Below are 20,942 nucleotides of genomic sequence, written 5' to 3' on the forward strand. Positions count from 1 at the left end.
GTAATAAGGGAAGTACCTGACCTTATTCATTTTATGTTTTATTACTGTATAAATAAGGAGGTGGTTTGATTTGAATGCAACATGGCGTCGTTTTCAGCGACTTCCCAGAGTCTGGTACGCGATACTGTATTGTAGTCTCGATGTACAGGCGGTAGCTTTCGGGTAGAACATCCACCCTTCAAATTTGTGAAACGGCTTAGCCAACTAGGCTAGGCTAATTTTTTTTGGCGAGACCCAGACTGTAATCGAATTATGCATGCAATGTGTTTTAGGCTATGATAGTAGCTGTATTATATTATTTTTAAGAATAATGTTACGGGACGGGCGTGATAAGAAGCTAGGCCTAATAGCCAAGCAAGGCTAGCTAGGCCTACTAGGCCTAGGCCTAGTTAGTAGGGTCCGTTATTAGTAGTACTGCTATTTAGTACTAGGTAGTAGGTAGGCCTGTCTGTGTGTGTATAAACGTATAATGGACAATATGGACGGTTCCATATTTAAATGGAAAATGAAAAGGGCTTGTTGGTTGGTTCAGACTTTCCTGTTTTGTTTTAATGCCTCCTGAGTGGGCCCCATCCATGCCCTGATGAATATATGTACGTACGGTATACTATATATGCCTTCTTTATAGCCAGCCTAGGCAATTAAATACCATAATGAAGGTAAGAAAACGTATACTGTCCTACTGTACGGGAATCGGCGCTAGTTCCGTTTCGCACCTGTTTTTATTTCGACTTCCTTTTGACTCCAAATTGTTAAGCAACTTATTGTGAATACCACACCTTAAAATTGGGCCTCATAAGTACTTTTATGAAGAAGAATCACATAAAAAGTAACTAATAAATCCTTAAATTGATGATTTTACAGACATGTTTCTCGCATACCGTTCGCGAATTTAGCGTACTCGAAGTTCAATATTTTCGTTTCTATGGAGCGCCAAAAGAGCAACAACAATATAGATGGTTAAAAACTCTTCTTTTAATGCATTTATTATTGAAATACACGTTTAATTTTAATATATTTTGTCAATAAAAATGCTGTAACATTTTACTGCTAATAATTTGCTGTTTTCAAATAGCAACCAACCCTAGACCTAACTAAGAGTAAGTAACCTCTTAGTCTTACTAAGACTAAGAAGAATATTATTTAGATCAGGTAATAGGTATACCCCTACACAGTACATGTAATAAGATGATGAATTTGTCGATTTTCATTCTTAAAAGTTCCTGCAAAAACCATGTACAGTATCAACAGTAATATTTTTGTTGCATTGACATTGACAAAATATGATAAAATTGAACGTAATTTTCACCAATAAATGCATTTAAATATACGCAATTTATTGAATTTTTAGCCCTCTATTATGATTGCTCTTTTGGCGCTCCATAGAAACAACAACATTGAACATGGAGTATGCGAAATTCACGAACCGATGTGCGAGAAACACGTCTGTAAATTCATCAATTTAAAGGATTTATTTTTTACTTTTTGTGTGATCTCCTTCGTAAAAATATTTTTGAGGCCTAATTCTAAGGTGTGGTATTCACGATAAAGTTACTTAACCAATTTTGAGTCGAAATAAACGACAGGTGCGAAACGGAACTAGCGCCCGGGAATCCTACTGTACATACAACCTTTTTTTGATGCCTCAAATTTTATTTTTATACCCAGCCTGCTTAAATAAAATGTGATTTTTTAATAGAGAATGGAAGAACCAGCAAAGCAAGTGGTGTTGACCGAATGTGAAGTAACCTCTGACAGCATTGAAACAGCTGATGGTGCCGAAGTCCTTACATTAGACAGCGCTATTGCACAGTTGGTAGCATCTACTAGTGAAGAAGTTCAACAAGCTACTGTAGTGGTTGATGCAGCCCAAAGCAACCCCGATGATGCAGAATTTGATCTCGAAGAAGATGGAAATGAGTCAGAAAGAGAAATACTCTCGACCGAGATTTTGTTTAGATGCAAACTCTGCAACTTCCATGGTACCTCTAAGATGGAAATTGCTGACCACTTCATATCAGATCATACGGCCATGGAAATGGTTGAATCTTCATCCAAACGTGACACTACAGTAAAGAATGTAGATTGTAATGAAGAGGATGGCGATGGTGGTAAACAAACGCGTAAAAGTGGTCGTAGCAATGCCGGAATCAACAGAGCTTCTGACAGATCGCCCGAGTCGCTGCCGAAAAAATGTAATCGTAAAAGAAAGAAAACAAGCGATGAAGAATCCGCAGATGTTTCAGAAACAATGTATATACAGGGATTCAAAACATTGGATGAATGGGAAGCCAACTGGAGAAAGAAAAATATCATTACAGAGGTCCACTGCCCTGTTGATTGGTGCACTGGGATGATGCCGGAAGAAGAAGTGGAAATGCATGCCAAATGCCACATTAAAAAACATAAAGGGTTTCAATGTTCTGAATGTTCTTTTAATCATAAATATTGGAGAGATATGAGGCGCCATCTGTACAGTAAACACTTCAAAGAGCAGCGTTTGTGGCGGTGTGACCAAGCGAATTGCGATTTAGCTTTCTCTACTCTTGGTGATCTTCGTAAGCACATGAAACACAAACATGTGTTTTCAAACCCAGATGAAATTGTTGTTGTTGGAGAATTGGATCAAGACGATAACATAGAAGTAGAGGCCATGCCAGTTGTTAAGAAGTCACGTCGTAACTATTATCCACGGTTCCAAGCCTGCTTGTTGTGTGGAATTAAGTGTAAAGCCAAGGAGGAGACTACATTCCATGAGGGGAAACATTACGACGACACCAATAAAGACATTTTGGTATGTACCGAATGTGACGTTGTGTTCCACTGTGAACAAATAGACGAACTGAAAGAACATGTCAAAATTGAACACAAAAGGATGACGCATTCACATCGTTGCACTGTATGTTTCTTCTCAACAGATCGTCTGTTTGATCTAAAAAAACACATGTGGACGCACTCTGGCCAAAAGAACTTTGTCTGCGATAAATGCGGAGCAAGAGCATCAACTGCTTACAACCTGCGTGTACATCATAGTCGCATACATGCTAATGAGGACGACAAGAAAATATCTTGCAGTCTTTGTGATTTTCGTTGCGCCCATCCGGCCGTATTGAAGGACCATCTACGCCAAGTTCATCAACTTCTAGCTAGTGGTAAACTGTATCAACGAATCACGCCAATGAAAACATATAAATGCTCTGTGTGCGATTACGTCGGCAAGAAAGAGAGCAGTTTGCGGTACCATATGAGGATTCATTCTGAGAATCGGCAGTTCAAATGCATGCTGTGTGCTTATGCTAGTAAAACAAAGAACAACCTTATCCTACACATGAGAACACACAATGGTATGAGTCCACTTAAGTGCCCTCAATGCGACTTTAGAGGTACAGTATAATATTAATATTGGTTTTTATCTTTAAAATATTTTTTGAAATTTTTAAGAGTTTTTATCATTTTTATAATTTTTTTATATATACAAATACACATTTACCGTATTGTTCATTTTTTACAAACAAAAATTAGAAAAACATGTTACATTACAGTATTTACTCGTATTATTCTGCAGTTACTGTAACTACATATTGGTTAATCTTTATTTCTTGCAGTAAAATATTTGACATGATCCCTTTTATGTAAGCATTTTTTTATTATTTTGTTTTGTTTCTAATTAACAGGTGCCACAAACAAGATTATTCAAGAACACATGATGAGCAAACACACGCGTGAAAGACCTTACAAGTGTACGATATGCGGATGGGACACTTGCTACAGCGGTAATATGTGGAAACACATGGACATGCACCGTAAGAAAATGGGTCTGAAGTTACAAGGTGAACAACTGGTTCTAGTCAGTGGAGGGAAAGATAACGCAGGCCTTCTCACCAAAGATGGCTGCAGCAAGATAATTGTCGCAAGGTATGAATCTCCGAAACTGAAGTTTAGGAAACGAACAAACGCTGCAGCTACGACGTTTTTGATCCAGCAACTTGATGGAACGTTTATCCAGACGTCTGCTGGTGATACTCTAACTAGTGGCGAAGCAGTGCAGGTGACAACTGTAGACGCTGCGGAAACATCACAAGATGAAATGACTGGTCCTTATAACAAAGTTGCCAATTTGTCCAAGTCTGGTGAAGACGATGGTGATAATACATCCAGTTTTCCCACAGAATCTGAGGAGCAAACGATGGTTTTAGTCTCTGGTGTCGACTCATCTGGTACACCAACTGAGATGACCTATGTTCAGGGTAGCTCACAAGCCGTCACTGCTGCTGACAGTGGTTCTGAAGGTAATGACGCAGGAAGCATTCGGTATGTCTCACAAATTCTTTCGCAAATGGCTGCACAGATTACACAATCAACTAACAATCCACAAGAAATTGGTTCATCACCATATCTACCAGATGGCCAGGTTCCGACATCGATAACTATCCAGTCGGCAGACCAGCTTGAATCTCAACAGCTTGGAGAAGAAGGTACTACAATTCTTGTCCAAAGTGATAACCCGGAGGTCAATGAGGCTGGCATGGTGACAATGCAAATACAAGGCGATGGTCAACAATCTTATGTGATACCGGTCAAATTCCAAGAAGGAACTGGCAATTCAGACCAGCAAGAAGTGACCTATGCTACTGTACGTATTAACCAAGACGGGAGACCTGAAGAAGGTACTGTTGTCCATGAAGGGATTGTCACCGGTGACAACCAGACCACCTACATGACCGTTTTGGATCAAAGCTCAGAACATCAGCAGCAAGGAACCGGTGATGTGAGTCTCCATGACGCCGATGGTCAAGAGATTCAAACAACGTATATAGTTGAGATGGATGAAGCTGAAGCTGCCAAGCTTCATGCAGGAGGAATGGCAACAGTTGCCAGTGGAGAGGAGAGCCAAACCGCATACATATCTGTTGAGATTGATGGAGCTACAATTTCTGCCGAACACATGAGTGAAAAAGAAAAGGAAATTACTGAGCATCTGAAAGGAGAACTTGCTGAACAATTGACGGAGGAAATGTCTAAGCAGTTGAACAAGCCAATAACAGAGCAGCAATTGAATGAGCCAATAACAGAGCAGCAATTGAATGAGCCAATAACACAGCAGCAATTGAATGAGCCAATAACAGAGCAGCAATTGAATGAGCCAATAACAGAGCAGCAATTGAATGAGCCAATAACAGAGCAGCAATTGAATGAGCCAATAACAGAGCAGCAATTGAATGAGCCAATAACAGAGCAGCAATTGAATGAGCCAATAACAGAGCAGCAAATGAATGAGCCAATAACAGAGCAGCAATTGAATGAGCCAATAACAGAGCAGCAAATGAATGAGCCAATAACAGAGCAGCAATTGAATGAGCCAATAACAGAGCAGCAAATGAATGAGCCAATAACAGAGCAGCAATTGAATGAGCCAATAACAGAGCAGCAAATGAATGAGCCAATAACAGAGCAGCAATTGAATGAGCCAATAACAGAGCAGCAATTGAATGAGCCAATAACAGAGCAGCAAATGAATGAGCCAATAACAGAGCAGCAATTGAATGAGCCAATAACAGAGCAGCAATTGAATGAGCCAATAACAGAGCAGCAATTGAATGAGCCAATAACAGAGCAGCAAATGAATGAGCCAATAACAGAGCAGCAATTGAATGAGCCAATTACTGAGCAAATGAATGAGCCGGTAAGTGAGCAGTTAAATGAGCCAGTAAGTGAGCAGTTGAATGAGCCAGTAAGTGAGCAATTGAATGAGCCAGTAAGTGAGCAATTAAATGAACCATTGACAGACGATGCAGGAACAACTGAAGTGGAACTATAAATTTGCTTTTTAGTAATCTACTCTATATTGCTATGCTAAATTGAATCAGGTATAGGACAGGAATAGATACTTGTACCATTACCTCTCCCTACATCTGAATTACTGTATTGATGCAACAGAATCATTTTAATTAACTTAAAAACAAATATATAGTTTCAATAATTTTTGGTGGCTTAAAGAAATACTGTCCTAAAAAAAAAACATTTTTTTAGTTAAATATGCCATTTTATTGTCACATAATGGTTATTCACTTTGACCAAAAATTATATCAAGAATATTTACAGCCAAAAATTTGTCAGAAAATGGGTTTTTGCGTAAAAGAAGTTTTATTTTGTCTTTATAATTGAAATTATTCTTTTCCCATTAAAGGTGAATAACTGTACAAAAATCCTACTGAAATGTTGTCAATATACTGAATAATTTTGGATATAATAATGATATTCTCTACATTTTTATTTTTTGTGCAGATAAAGAGCACAAAAAATTAATAAAAATGTTTAGTTTTAATTTAAATGTTGTGTTCCGCCATCATTATTGCAGTATTTAACATTCAAAATGATGTATCTATTCTGCTTATGAAATAAAACAATGGTTTAAATGTAAATTTGCAATTTGGTGATTATTTAAAAATTGTTATATTAGCCTCTATTCCTTTGTAACCTTCTACTTGGTGCGCGATCATTGCTCGCGCGAAGAGGATCGGAAAGATATGACACGCCAGGACGGACATAACTATGTTAACTTCAAATGAGTTTCACTCTTTGTGATGTATGTATTTGCTGACGCATTGTTAACAGATAGAGACAGAGCGATAATGTAAAAACTCTACATCATGATGAGTGATGTGTAAAAATTTGAAATGAGCGATGTGTAAAAATTTGAAATGAGCGATGTGTAAACTTGACATGCGATTTCAACTTGACATAGTTATGTTTGTCTTGGGGGCCATAATTTTTCATTCGTAATGCTTCTGTCTACACTATCAAACTATTTTGACAACAAAAGTGTAATGTACCCAAATATGGTAGTGGTATGACATCAGCACATCGCATTTTTTTTCACATAAATGTGACAAAAACATTTGATGTCACTACCATATATGGGCATATCGCTACCATATTTGGGTTGGTTTGATAATGTAGACAAAGCTTTACAACGCGTTTCACAACGCGTTCAACCCAAAAAACGCCACACAAAATCACACAAAATCATTTATCACAGAGGGCGGTCTTCAGTTTTGGAAATTTTTTATTTTTTTTAAAAGTTTTTTATATTAAAAAATATATAAAACGTACAATTAAATACCACAATAACATTAAATAATATGTTCGCATGTACGCGATAACATTGTATATCATAAAGCGATACCGGGGCTTACCGGGGTCGAGGATTATTATGACCCGTTCTCTCACGTCCACGGGGCTCTGCTGCCGGGCGTAGATTAATGTAAAGAGTCTGTCGTCGATAAATAAATAAATAAATGTTAACGCATAAAAAAGGTAAATAATATAAGCCTACTACTTAACTAGCAAGTAGAGCGTTAGATAAATATGCCTTATATAGAGCAGAGTAGTACTCATCTCTTATTGCAGTTTTTAGGGCATTAGTTAGGCCTAGAAAGAGAGAGGAGTTCTATGCTAGGCCCTATTTTCTGTTTTTGGTGGTGGTGTGGGCGCGGTAACGGGACGATTCGGCCCTGAGACGATTCGGCCCGGGACGAGAGACGATTCGGCCCTGGAACCGTGTGGACCTCCATTCGTTGTTGACTGGCCATGGAAACTGACTGATGTAGTAGGCAAAGCCTAAGCCTAGCCATAACTGCATGGTTGGTATCAATACAATTGTGCATTTGCGTTTAATTAAACATTATTAAGCCTAACTTCACTAGCTAGGCCTAGCCTAGATTAAATTAATTGATAAATTAATAAGAAAGGCAAACTCATCATAGTTTAACTTTCTTTATGTTTATATATCTTATTTAATTACAGTCAGTACTTTACCATTTCTATACCATGATCAATCTGTAGAAGAACAAAGTTAGCATGAATTATCAATCAAATGTTTTTCATCTACTACTTACAGATATATATGTGTGGAACATTTTTTATTGAACAAAGATGGACGAGCAAGTAGTACTTAAACTTTCAAGACCACTAAAAGTTACGAAAGACACCTGTATAGCATGTGGTGCAACACAGTGGAAATGCTTCAACTCTATTCATTCCGTTCGCAGTAAAAGTAAAAGAATACACCAGTTATTACAACTTTATTGTCATGTAAATATTGCAAGGGGCGGGATGTGCAATCCCTGTGAGCGAGTGCTTATAAAAATGCATCGTAAAATAGAAAAGTTTCGCAATAGTTGTCACGAAACACTTGCGAAAAACAGACTAGTTACAAAAGAAAACTTATTAGGAATAGGTATTACTAATAAAAAGAATGAAAAATATGCAAGAGATAACATTGTTTGGCCCGGAAAAGAAAACCTGTTTGTTGCCCTATCGGTTTGTTGTAACTTACCTTCTGCTCTGCATCATACAATCACAACTGAAAAGTTAAATCATTCATCAGAGTACATCAAAGAGATGGAATTGAACGATGGTTCCATCTGTCGGAGGGATCATAGCTATGTCAGACATTCCCCACGGATATGTGTGAAAGCAGTGTGTTATGCAAAACCTGTGTTGAATCCATTGACTATTGAAAACCGTAAGGTGGTACATCCGTTGGCAAGGCTTGCTGCTATGAAAATAAGAGAGATGATGGGGGTAGGTTTACTGGGGTCTGCTAGACTATGCAGGCAAGCAAGTGCAGATGCCATTAAACCTCAAGATAGAAATTTAAATAAAGCAGATATGAAGATGCAAGCAAACGAGGAAGGATGCAGTGAAAATGGGAAATCTAATTTCAGGTAGAAAATAACAAATTTGTATTATATTATATAGTTATTAATTAAATGTCTATTACCAAACTGGTATTATTTTATACATTGTGGTTTGGAGGTTGAGATTACTTACCAATCCCAGGGTTCCTGGTTCAAATCCTGTATTGCCAGCCAATCGAGTGCCCTATATGTCATAGCCTCATGTGTTGTGACTTGGTTTAGAAAGCTTAAGGGTTTCCCATTATAGGTATATACCGTTTATGCTCTGGTATATTCCCAGCCACCAATAACATGAAATTGTGCCGACTTTTGGGGGTGGGGGATTATACCTGAGGAAACCCTGGAAAAAAATTATTGGTAACCATTTCTTGTAAAAACGCATCAATACTGGGACTGTATACCTGGGGATATTCCTGATTGTGAAACCAGACATAAAGTAAGGGCTTATATTAGCCCGAAGTGGGATTATACCCAAGGATATACGGTACATATACAGTATAACACAATCGGCAAAGAACATTAATTCTAAACCGCCCGGTGATATTCTGAAACTTAATTATTTAATTTGAAACAATAAGATGAAGAAATCTGTGAGAATGAAAAAAAGTCGCCCCAACCGAGATAGTCACATAACATCGGCAGGGGTTCGAGGCTCACTCACTCCATGGTTCTGGTGTTAGAACGAGTCTTCTCGGATAAGGACTATAAACCGTAGGTCCAGTGTACACAACTTGCTCGTGTGCACTTTAAAGAACCTAGTACATCTTTCGAGACGAGTAGGGGGTTACCCCGGTGTATTAGTACATCACAGCCACTGATCACCAACTGGGCCCTCTGGGAGATCAGTCTTTGACTGAAGAGGTCACCCAGTATAAAGATCAAACAAACAAAAGAATAAATAAAAATCACGAAAAACAATGACTAATAAAAGAGAATTTTTTTTTTACAGTTGTACATCCGTAAATGAGATTCTAAAAAATGCAGATTGGCTATACAGATGTGATTTGGAAAATAGCAATATAGAAAAACGAAAACTTGATATTTGTCAACGCAAAGCAATAAGCAATATTAGAAGGCCTACACGTAGCGATGACCCAAAGCCGAAGAAGTCAAAGAATATAGCAACAACTAGTCCTGTCGTAATTAATTCCAAAGATATCATTCTATGGGAATCCGAGTGGAGAAAAAATAATGCTAGTGTTTACTACACATGCCCGGTAGCTAACTGTTCGGAAATGGTTCTTGGCTCCGAGCGCATAATGCACATTGATGCGCACTCTGTGGAAGGTTTTTGCTGTCCATCGTGTCAATTCAAACACGATAAGTGGACTACAATGCGTGATCATCTACGCTGCAATCATTCAATGCCGAGTCAACTGTATAATTGCGATCAAGATGGTTGCAACGAGGTGTGCATTTCGTTCAAACATTTACGTCAACACATTTTATACGTTCACCAATTTGAAAGCGCTCTGCAATCCGATAAGAACGCTATGAAATGTTTTGATCGGAAAGAGATAGAAGAAGAGATGATGTTGAATGAATTGGTTTCCCACGATCTATGTTCTGTTTGCGGTATGGCATGCAAAGTAGAAGATCTACCAAGCCACCAGACAAATCATGCGGTTTCTGGATGCGCATTGTTAAAATGTTTAGCATGTGATTCTATGGTTTCTGCTGATGAGATTAAAAACCATGTATTGTCAATGCATCGAAAATTAACGTATCTTTATCAATGCGAAAAGTGTGAATTTTCGTCGCAAACATCTGCGGGTCTTCAACGCCACACAGGTATAAAACATGCGAATACAATTCTTTTAGTATGCGATAAATGCGGAAAGGGATTTAAAACGACTTCTGCTTTAAGTGTGCATCATAAACGCGTTCACGCGACGGAAGATGAGAAGACGGTGTTGTGCTCCACCTGCGGATACCTTTGTGCTCACGAAACCCTCTTGAAAGAACACATCCGCAAAGTGCATAAAAACCCGTCATGGCGCCGTTTTAAATGTCATCTTTGCGAACATTTCAGTCTGAGAGAGAGTAGTCTACAACGCCATATGCAGATGTATCACAGTCGGGCTAATGACCGGCAGTATAAGTGTTCTTACTGCTCATTTGCTGGAAAAACCAAAGACACGTTGGCTCGCCACGAATTGCGACACAAGGGTTCCGCTCCATTTGTTTGCCCTCATTGTAGTTTTAAAAGTAAGTACTAATGTTCTCGATTCATTACTTTGGTTAGTACGCAGCATTCATAATATCCATTTTTATCAGGGACGTGCTTATTGGCACGGTCAACTGTATATGCCCGTGTAATATATTATTTTCTATCGGCATGATTACATAACTTTCTATCGCCACGGTCGACAATGAGTCTCGTTCTCGTTCTCTATATAACAGAATTAAGGCCCATAGTGCGCTGTATCGTGCTGGTAATAAAAGCTTTAAATGCACAGCTGATTCTGTCGATATATGCACGATTAAATGTGCTTATATTCTCATCCTCGTTTCAGTGATAATAATAAGAATAATTTAAATTTAATTTCAGATGCCAAGAAACAAGTAGTTGAGAATCACATTCTTGTGAAACATTCTAATGAAGGATCATACGGTTGTACAATTTGCGGAGTTGTTTTTGGTTACCATAGCAATCTGCTCTCGCATATGATGCAGCATCAAACGAGTGGCAACATCGACGAGAGTTCAGAACAAATAGTTTCAAATGAACAGCAAGACAGGTTGTACTTTCAACTTTGATTTGTAGTTTTGTGGAAAACTTTTATTTCGGGGTAGAGAAAGGACAGCATGAACGTGAAATCGACAGTTCTGATATTGAACAAAACGGTGTACACTTTGTTTATGCATTAATCACTGTCACCGAAATGACCTTCACATCGCTTAAACTCTGTCTACACTACAAACTAGTTTGACAAAAAAAGTGTGATGTTACCCAAATATGGTAGTGATATGACTTCATCATGTCCATATATGGGCACATCACATTTTTTTTTTGTCACATACAGATTGATAGTGTAGACAAAGCTTTAGCAAAACTCTTGTTTACACAGTTTACTTGTGTTTTTCTAATCGATGGTATATTTTTTATTGTAGCGGTAGTTTTATGCATGTATACAGATAAATGCCGAAGCGTTATTTATTTATATGAATCGGAGCTGTTTATATTAAAAATATAAATCATAAAATAACTTATCTTAATTATAAATAATAATTTTTGCCAAATATATTTATAGAAATGTGTAATAGGCCTACAACAGTAGTAGGTGGTACAGTAGAATGATTTTAAATACATTTTTTGTATTCATAAGACCTAAAAAATGTGTTTGCTGTCCTCTATCATTGTCCTTAGCAGCCAGCACTAAAAACAACAAACAAACAATATGGCGGCGCCCAATGATTCGTACATTGTACAGGGCTACGGAAAACACAAGAAAAACATAATTGAAATTGCATCTTTCCTGAGAAATTTTTACGAAGGAAATGTGCCTGATAATGTTGACAGTCACAGCGAAACCCGCCCGTGGGAAGAAATGATACATCATGCAATTTACGGGAGAATTTGCACTACTTCAAATGCAGCCAACCAACCTGTCAAGCTGTCTGACCAACCGAATCGTAAAACAGCATTTGTGTTTGGGCCTGAAACTGTGTGTTCCACTTTGTTACAGTTCCAGCCATATGAAATGCTTTTACACCTTGGCTTTTTACCTGAATACATAAAAGTCAAGGTAAAAAGTGTTCTACCCAGTGTTTTCTAATATGCCAAATAATAAATTAGGCCTACTAGGCTTAGGCCTACTTAGCTAGGCCTAGTTAATACTATCTAGGCCTACTAGGCTAGGCCCTACCTCCTAGTTAGGCCCATAAATATTAGAGAGGCTAGCCTAGGCCTAGGAGGCCTAGCTAGTAGTAGGCTACTACAGTAGCTTGGCTAGGCCTATAGGCTATCTATACAGTTAGCCTAGCTAGACGTCTAATAGTATGCCTAGCCTATAATAGAATAAAATAAGCCATTATAAGCTAGGCCAGGTCTATTATTATGTATGTCAATCAATGGTAGTAGTTACACTACAGTAGGTCTAAACATTAAAGTAACATCACATAAGAGGCAGCTAAAAGCACACATCGTTTTTTTTAAAAATAATGCTCGTCTGATAATGATAATCTTCATTTCAGGTTGTTGACCAAAAGAAAGCCTTCTGGGTTGTACTTCTGTATCCTGATTCAGTCCCACAATGCACTCCGATTCTACCCGCAACGTGGGATGGCGTCTTGAAATTTGTGCGGAGATGCTATCCAGACGCATTCCAGATAGTCAAACAACATCTCTATATTATGAAAAACAATCCGGTAGAGTTTTTCGAAGCACAAGCAGGATTCAAATTTATTGATGCATTGCATAATCCAGACGGACCTAACTTTATGAGTTATGCACGCTTTCGGATGCTTCCCCCACCCCAACTTGAGTGGGAGACCCGATTGTTTTTATACTGTGAAGTCCGGATATTTGAACTGTTCACAGGGAATGGGTTCACAAAGCGGTCCGATGGTATCCAAGGAGAGAAGGAGTATATTTGCGAGAACTATGAACTGACAATGTTTGGTGATGAAAACTGTGTTGCAATTCCGCTGACTGTCTGTATACCGCCCTCTAATGTCGATGACAGCCTGGAATAAACTATACAGACTTGTTACAGGTAAAATTATTATTTAAATTTATTTTGTTTGAAAAGTTATTTAATCTTTTTATTCCACAGCTTTCTAAAAAGGTACACTGATATTGATACAACTATTCTTAAGCTCTCCTGTCTACACTATCAAACTTTACTTAAAAAAAAAAAGTGATGTGCCAAAAAAAACTATATGGTACATATTGATATGCATAAATATGGTAGTGATATGACATCATCATGTCCATATATGGGCACACATTTTTTTGTCACATAAAGTTTGATAGGTGTAGATAGAGCTTACTGTAAGTTATGACCGGTCCCAACATAGCAGTTTCAAAATTTTATAATTCCATTATTTTTATCTTAATGCCTTGGGTAAGTTCCAATCATAATTTTTGTGTACTTAGAAATATTGTATTGAGTCTTGAAGACACTAACATCATTTTTAAACAATCATGCAGGGAATTATTTCGCTATTTTGGCATAGCAAAATGCTATACAAAATAACCTTATTGCAACACTAAAATTAAATAGCCAAAAAAAACTATACATATTATGTACTATGAATGGTGTAGTGTAATTGGGAAGATTGTAATTCAGGAATGTAATTTCACAGATTACTAATTTAATTGAGTGAATAAATAAGGCCACATACAGTAAATACAGGTCTATAAAATTATATGCTTCTGCAATGGCGGGATGCCACTCTTTTCTAAGAATCCAGCTCAGTTTAATCCTGTTATCACAACTGGATTTTACCTCACCTTCCCACGCGCCGCAAAAATGTATTGTGCTTCAGCCCCCCTTCAGCCGCAGTGACTTACTTACTCTAGTGTGCTTCTAAAAGGCAAATTAAGATAAGCACAGCATACTTTTCAAAAAACATGTTTTCTTCATTAAGGCTGTCCTTGTTGGCCCCCGGGGGAGGAATAGGTGCTAGCAACAATACCAATTGTGGTGTAGCATACCTCCCCTGGGTGTGGGGTATGACATCACTGAGAATATATTACAGAAGCAACAGTTTATTTTATTGGGAATATGGCCAATCATTGAGAAATCTTCATTTCTGCAGTTAGTAATAGTAGGGCTGAAAATGTTTCTGTACATTCTGATAAAAGAAAATATTGGCTAAATTTTGTTTTTCAACTCACTGAATTGCATCATTTATGGAATTAAAACTAAAAGAAGTTTCATTAACTTTTATTTTATTTGTTTATTCAATCTTTTCATTCATGAAGAAATTTTCATTTGTTAACAAAATAAATGAACATTCCAATCACATCAGGCTTCGATAATAAACCCAATAGTGTACTGTACAATCTGTACAATACATTAACCATACTTTACTGTAGATGCTGTTCTATAATTCATTGTTGGATAACATAATTAATTGAATTGTATTACTGTAATTGGTAAATTGTTCATTTAGTTTCAATTGAATTAATTTAAATTCTTTCTAAAAATAGAGACAAAACATAGATTGTAGATTTATTTATTACAACATTTATGTGAAGTTTGAAGGAGATAACTTCACTTTAATTGTGAAAACAATTTATTTTGCTGCAGTTGATTGATTGGTTTAAATCTAAATAGATTGTAATTTTTTAAAGAATAGATATAGAAGAATCAATTAATTATTAATCAATTGTTATAGATGTAGTAGATATTCAGTGTTCATAATGTCTCCCTCCCTCTCACAATACATTATTACAAAGCTCACTATCAAACTAGTTTGACAAAAAAAGTGGGATAAGCCCAAATATGGTAGTATGGGCACATCACATTTTTTGTCACATAAAGTTTGATAGTGTAGACAGAGCTTTACAATGAAGAATCATGTGACAGTTAAACATGGTGCAGTATCATGTCTTTTGACAGAAATTCAAATCTTCATCATATATGATACTGTATAATGAAAGGAATTTAGATGGTAATAGATATTCAGCTGCAATGGAAATAGGATTCTGTAATTTATGCACACAAACTATAAATACAAACACATAATTAATTCATATCTAATCTACCCTACAGTATTACCACACCATCTCACCTGTATATTTACATAACATACTTAACACACCTGTTCAGCAATCCTATCCTTTGATCTTTTCCTCCACTTACCTGATTACTCAACACATGTCAATCATACTATGACGGGTGTCCACTTACGAGGTTCCCATCTCATCCCAACAGGACTATTTGAATTTTCAATTTGGAGAAATTAGATAGAATTAACAATGAGAAACATAACTCGTGGTTAATAAAAAATACAACACGGGACATGCCTTAAAAAAACGTCCTAATATAGTGAATAAATCATAATGGTGTGAAATGTATGACCGTTTATTAAGAAATATACCATCATTTAAGTATGATGTTGAAAGTAATATAAATTTAAAGTCTAAATATAATTTTGCAGCTTCTTCTATATCATGAGAAAATTTTAAAACAAGACTTTCTGTGGTAATGAATTAAAATAAATCTAAGTACTGTGAGAAAGATCTGAATTTGTTTTAGCTATAATTATAGCATGTGGATTTGTAAAAGTAAATGAGACATACAAATTGAAATAGATGGTATGCCACTTTTTCAATCAAATATTTCCCACCCAGCTTAAAATGTATTTTAAGACAACCCATCCCATCTGCCCTCCCCACCCACCTCCCCACCAACACTCTCCCCGGCCTAACATACAGTAACATCCCCCGCCCCAATAAAAAACCCTCATGGGTACAGTTACCTAAAAGATACGGTTTTTGTTTTTTCCCACACCCCCATAAACTTTGACACGGTACCCTAGACTTCTCAGAGCCTACTGTATGTCTGTAACTTCACAGAAAACTAATTGTTGCATGTTTGTCTCCTGAAGTTATTGCAAAACAGCAATATTTAATATGGTTTTACCAATCTTGGAGCAGTCACTGTGGCACAGTGGTTAGAGCATTGGACTTGCAATCAAGACTTTGTCGGCTCAAGCCCCGGCTCGGTCACTGCAGTGTTGAGTCCTTGAGCAAGATTCTTTATCCACATTGTTCTCCCCACCCAGGTGATAGAAATGGGTACCAGTATGTAAAAAGTACTGGGAAGGTAAATCAGACTCGTTTGTGCGGGAGTACCCCCGACAAACACTTAGTGGAGTCTGGCCCAAACGCTAAAGAAATGGAGATGGGCACCACGGCCGTTAGCATTAGCTTAGGTTTCGACTTTACCTTTACCTTTACCTATCTTAACACCTCTTGGGTACAGTACCTTGTATACTAATTTCCCCCCCCCCCCACATACCTGTTTAACATCTACTGTACACCTAACCTTCTTGCATGTCTGTAACTTCAGAGAAAATGATTGCATGTTTGTTTCCTGAAGTTATTGCAAAACAGCAATTTATTTAATATGATTTTACCAATCTTAACACCTCTTGGATAATTTACAAAATTAATTCACAAGAAAATTCAAAATCTTCTCCATCTCCAATTGAAACAAGCTGTTCATAATTGTGTAATCCTTTTCAAGTGTTTAACAAAAACGAAACTGTCAAAAAAAGGCTGATGTACTGTATCAATAAAAAATGTCAGTTTTTAAATATTAGAATTGTACAAATGACTTACAAATTGCATACTTATACAAGTAAACATGAAAAGTAACAATCAAACAATTTGTAAGATAATTAATGTAATTACTTTTAATGAACTTTACATTGGCCTACAAAGTTTGTAAATGATTATGTTATTCTGTCTCTTTTGATGTTTTTATATGGTGTTTTTTATTATGAATGTAACGGGGAGCTGAGTCTTACATTTTGTATTTATTATGTGACAATAAAGTATAATGTCTACAATATGTCCATGCTTGTACAAATATACATGTTTGATGCTCAATTCATTTAATTGGAATATTATTTCTTTGAATTGTAAAAGAATGTGTGTCATAATTCTCTGGTTATTTGTGTTCTAAAGTACTCAGTAGTCAGAGTGGATACAATTTGCTTTATTGTTCATTTCCAAGTAACATTAATGTAAATACGGCCTTTAAATTGTAAACTCAAACAGCTGTATGTAAAGTTTTATTGTGTTATTCCACAATGATTAACTACACTTTAAATTTGTCAATTCTTTTTTTCTTTAAGTTTCAGAGGTTGTATTGTACACTAATATGTAAAAATAAGTCTCATTCTATTCTTCTCTTCCAAGTAAAGTGATTAATTATAGTACTCGTTTTTTGTATTTTTCCTTACATTTATTATATTGTATCTGAGCTGTACAATATCTTTAATAACTTAAGAAAGAGGACTACTCACTGCCACTCTAGTCTAAACCTCTGTTTACACTATTAAACTAGTTTGACAAAAAAAGTTTGATATGCTTAAATATGGTAGTGATACTGTATGTCCATATAGGGGCACATCAAATTTTGTTGTCACATAAACTTTTTTATATAACACCTAAATAAATTCCTGTCATTTGATTGGACGAATGTGGGTCACATGGCGTGCAATAGTACGCACTATTCAACGATCGTTAAATAGTACTTTTTTTTTTTTTTTTTTTTTTTTTATTTAGATGTTATATAAAACAAATAATGAATGTTTTGTATTTGTGTAATGGTACAAATAATGGCACTTGGTGAATGATGAAAGGTTATATCAACTCGGCTTTGCCTCATTGATATAACCTTTCATCATTCACCTCGTGCCATTATTTGTACCATTGCACTCATAAACATTCATTATTTGTATAATAATGTAGGTCTGTCTGTTCTACTTTGGGACTGTAGTGGGTTGGTTCTACTGATAGTCCATTGGGAACTTCTGATGCTAATTATTTGGCAGCATCATTTTGTTATCTTTTATTGATCGTCTTGCTTCTACTATTCCTGGATTTTTAACATTTTATCCTTGTCCCTTCCTCTTTTTTCTCTCTTCCATAATCATTTCTAAGTTGTTTTCATCAGTGGTTTCCTCATCCATTCTTTGCACTTCTTCAACAATGACTGCAAGCAACTTTTTGTCACTGTTGTCTGCAGTGCAGTATCAGATCACCCTTAATTTAGACTTACTATTTATTAAGGCATGACAATGCAAATTGTTTACTATCTTCACTGTTGATCCCTTCCTGTGACTCTCTGGCTAAGTAAGTCTTCGCTGTTGATCCCTCCCTTTATCTTTACCCTAATTGACAACTTTCTGTAGCAGATACTATTTCATGATGTTGATGGAATCTAGTCGCTTTGTAATTCTTGGTAATACTGTGACTCCCTAGGTTAGTAATATGTCTTCGCTGTTAATCCATCCCTATCTTAGCCTAATTAACAACTTACTGTAGCATCTTATACTAATTTCATGAATGTCCATTTTGACGGAATTGAGTCGCTCTCTTTGTGACAAATTCTGTAACTTTAATTTAGGTCAAGTTCAAAAAGAATCCAAATAGATTAGTAATCATCAATAATACCCTCTGACTCTATTAAATGATTTTAAGAATTATTATCCTTTGTGTGATATTGCTAGTCTGTAATAAATTTTGAATATCCTTGCATTTTTTTAATTTCTATTGGATTCTGCTGTATTTAAACAGAAACTTTCTATTTTAATTTTATACTACAGCATGTTTTTTTGTATGCAAAATTTTGCAATACCTCCCTCTATATTTGTTACACATTGTACAATTAGGAAAATAAATAGTATTTCCCATTTTCTTTCTTGTTGGTGTATTATTGTGACTCATTTTTTATAAGGCCCTTTTCAGACACTGCTGCGCCATAATATTTTGCGAATCATGCCGGCTTCTCTTGTCTAAGTCTAATAACGAAGCTGGCGCTGATAATGCCCTTATTTGGATCATCGGCTTGAGGGCACTATTGATTGATTGATTGAATGTTTTATTTTGAATACAGTGATGGATTACTGCAGTGAAGATTTTAAATACAGTATATTTGTGTGTGTGTGTCAAAATGCTGTTTGTGATTTAGGCTAATTTCACTACAAGCATGTGTATGCGAGTTTGATGTAATGGTTATGTATAACAAGCTTTTCAACTAACAATAGCGTCAGTTGACTAACAATAGAACAGCAACGCGAAAATCAAACAAGTGAATTTGAAAAGAAATAGGTTTTTTAAACTACTCGCATCAAACAACGTGCACATTAAATCAAATTATGTTTTAAAATTACAAATCACAAATGATAACTGTTGCCTCTTGTACAAAAAAAAAAAAGGTTTTGGACAAGTAGTTCTCGAGAAAGTGCAACTAGTTTACTTGTTACTTTAAGACTACTCGCCGGCTTTTGAAAAATGTTTTCCTATTTTTTAACACTAGCAGTTCTGAAAAGTATACTAAAAAGTAGTCCAGAATTGGGACCATGGTCCCAAATGGTCCCAAAATTTCATGGAATGGTCCTTGACCACATATCTCTCTGTATATTCATTTTGGTAAAGATCTTGTAATTACTTTTTGAGTAATCCTGCTAACAAACAAATAAATACTATACTTGGCAAAATTCCTTTTTTGCCAAGTAACAAACACACGCTACCGATTACATATTTATTTTATTTTATTTCATACTCATCCAACAGCGAGTAACCCGCCAATTACAGGATGGATAAACTATTTAATAATTTCACAAGACAAACATATACACAAGATGCTCTACAACAGAATTTTGTTTTTTGGCGGAGGTAAATGAAGAAGGTTGATGAATGGAGGGTAACAGAAAGCCTCTGTATTTACCGATATTATTAATGATGGTATATATTTTCACATTGGTGTCTTTATTTTATTATGTTTGTTATGATACATTTCCAATTACTGTTCCACTTTGAAAATCAGTGAACTAGTACTGAAAGTGCCTGCAGAATAAATTAAATAACTAATAAAGCATGTACAGTAATTCTAAAATGTTTGAATAGGGGGGCATACTGTAGACAGCCGGCCCGGGGCCTACATAAATTTCAGAATAACCCAATGCGAAAGACATTCACTTCAGCACGGTGTTTCACCATTATTTGGCCCTGAGTGGTACTTTCATGAAACACACTGTACAGTAGTAGTAGGCCTATAGTAGTAGGCCTATGTGGTAGTAGTAGTAGGCCTATGTGGTAGTAGTAGTAGGCCTATAGTAGTCGGCCTATGTGGTAGTAGTAGTAGGCCTATAAGTAAGGGCAACTCAGACAACATTGTATGACAAGTCGTCTCGTCTGGAGAAGATTAAACACCGTTCTCCCAGCGACCAGCAAACTACGCCGACACTATCTCATGACGACTCATTTGGATTCAATTTAGACAGCACCGACTAGTCAAGACGTTTCGTCGGGCCTCGTCGTACGACGCTGTCTGGGTTGGCCTTTAGTAAGCAATAGTAGTTTTGTAGGCCTATAGTATACTATAGCAACCTCTTTTATGCCTGCCATAAAGTGTGAGGTGTAAGGCTGGATGTTTGCTGAATCTACAGTTGTGCAATTTGAATTGACAGGCTACATTTATCCTCATTTGCCATAGGATACTGGCAATACTTAAGGTTTGCAGGGATCACACAAAGTGTTGACATGACCTT

General features: G+C 36.5%; 2 protein-coding genes across 2 annotated transcripts in view; both read left to right on the plus strand.

The window, feature by feature from the left end:
* The first annotated feature begins 272 nt into the window (after positions 1-272).
* On the plus strand, positions 273-11,980 carry LOC140057732 (uncharacterized). Its single transcript, XM_072103452.1, has 6 exons — positions 273-397; positions 1,700-3,383; positions 3,675-5,815; positions 7,936-8,729; positions 9,652-10,910; positions 11,254-11,980. Exons 2-6 carry the CDS (start codon positions 1,703-1,705, stop codon positions 11,460-11,462), a joined length of 6,084 nt encoding a protein of 2,027 aa, XP_071959553.1. The 5' UTR covers positions 273-397; positions 1,700-1,702; the 3' UTR covers positions 11,463-11,980.
* Positions 11,981-12,049: 69 nt separating this feature from the next.
* The window catches only part of LOC140056231 (uncharacterized), a 38,965-nt gene continuing 30,072 nt past the window's right edge, over positions 12,050-20,942 (plus strand). The window contains exons 1-2 of the mRNA XM_072101527.1: positions 12,050-12,451; positions 12,900-13,420. Of these exons, the coding sequence (XP_071957628.1) occupies positions 12,104-12,451; positions 12,900-13,400 (849 nt within the window). The 5' untranslated portion in view covers positions 12,050-12,103 and the 3' untranslated portion in view covers positions 13,401-13,420. The remainder of the gene's footprint in view (positions 12,452-12,899; positions 13,421-20,942) is intronic.

Source organism: Antedon mediterranea, chromosome 8, assembly GCF_964355755.1.
Source record: "Antedon mediterranea chromosome 8, ecAntMedi1.1, whole genome shotgun sequence".
In the NCBI taxonomy this organism is placed as follows: Eukaryota; Metazoa; Echinodermata; class Crinoidea; order Comatulida; family Antedonidae; genus Antedon; species Antedon mediterranea.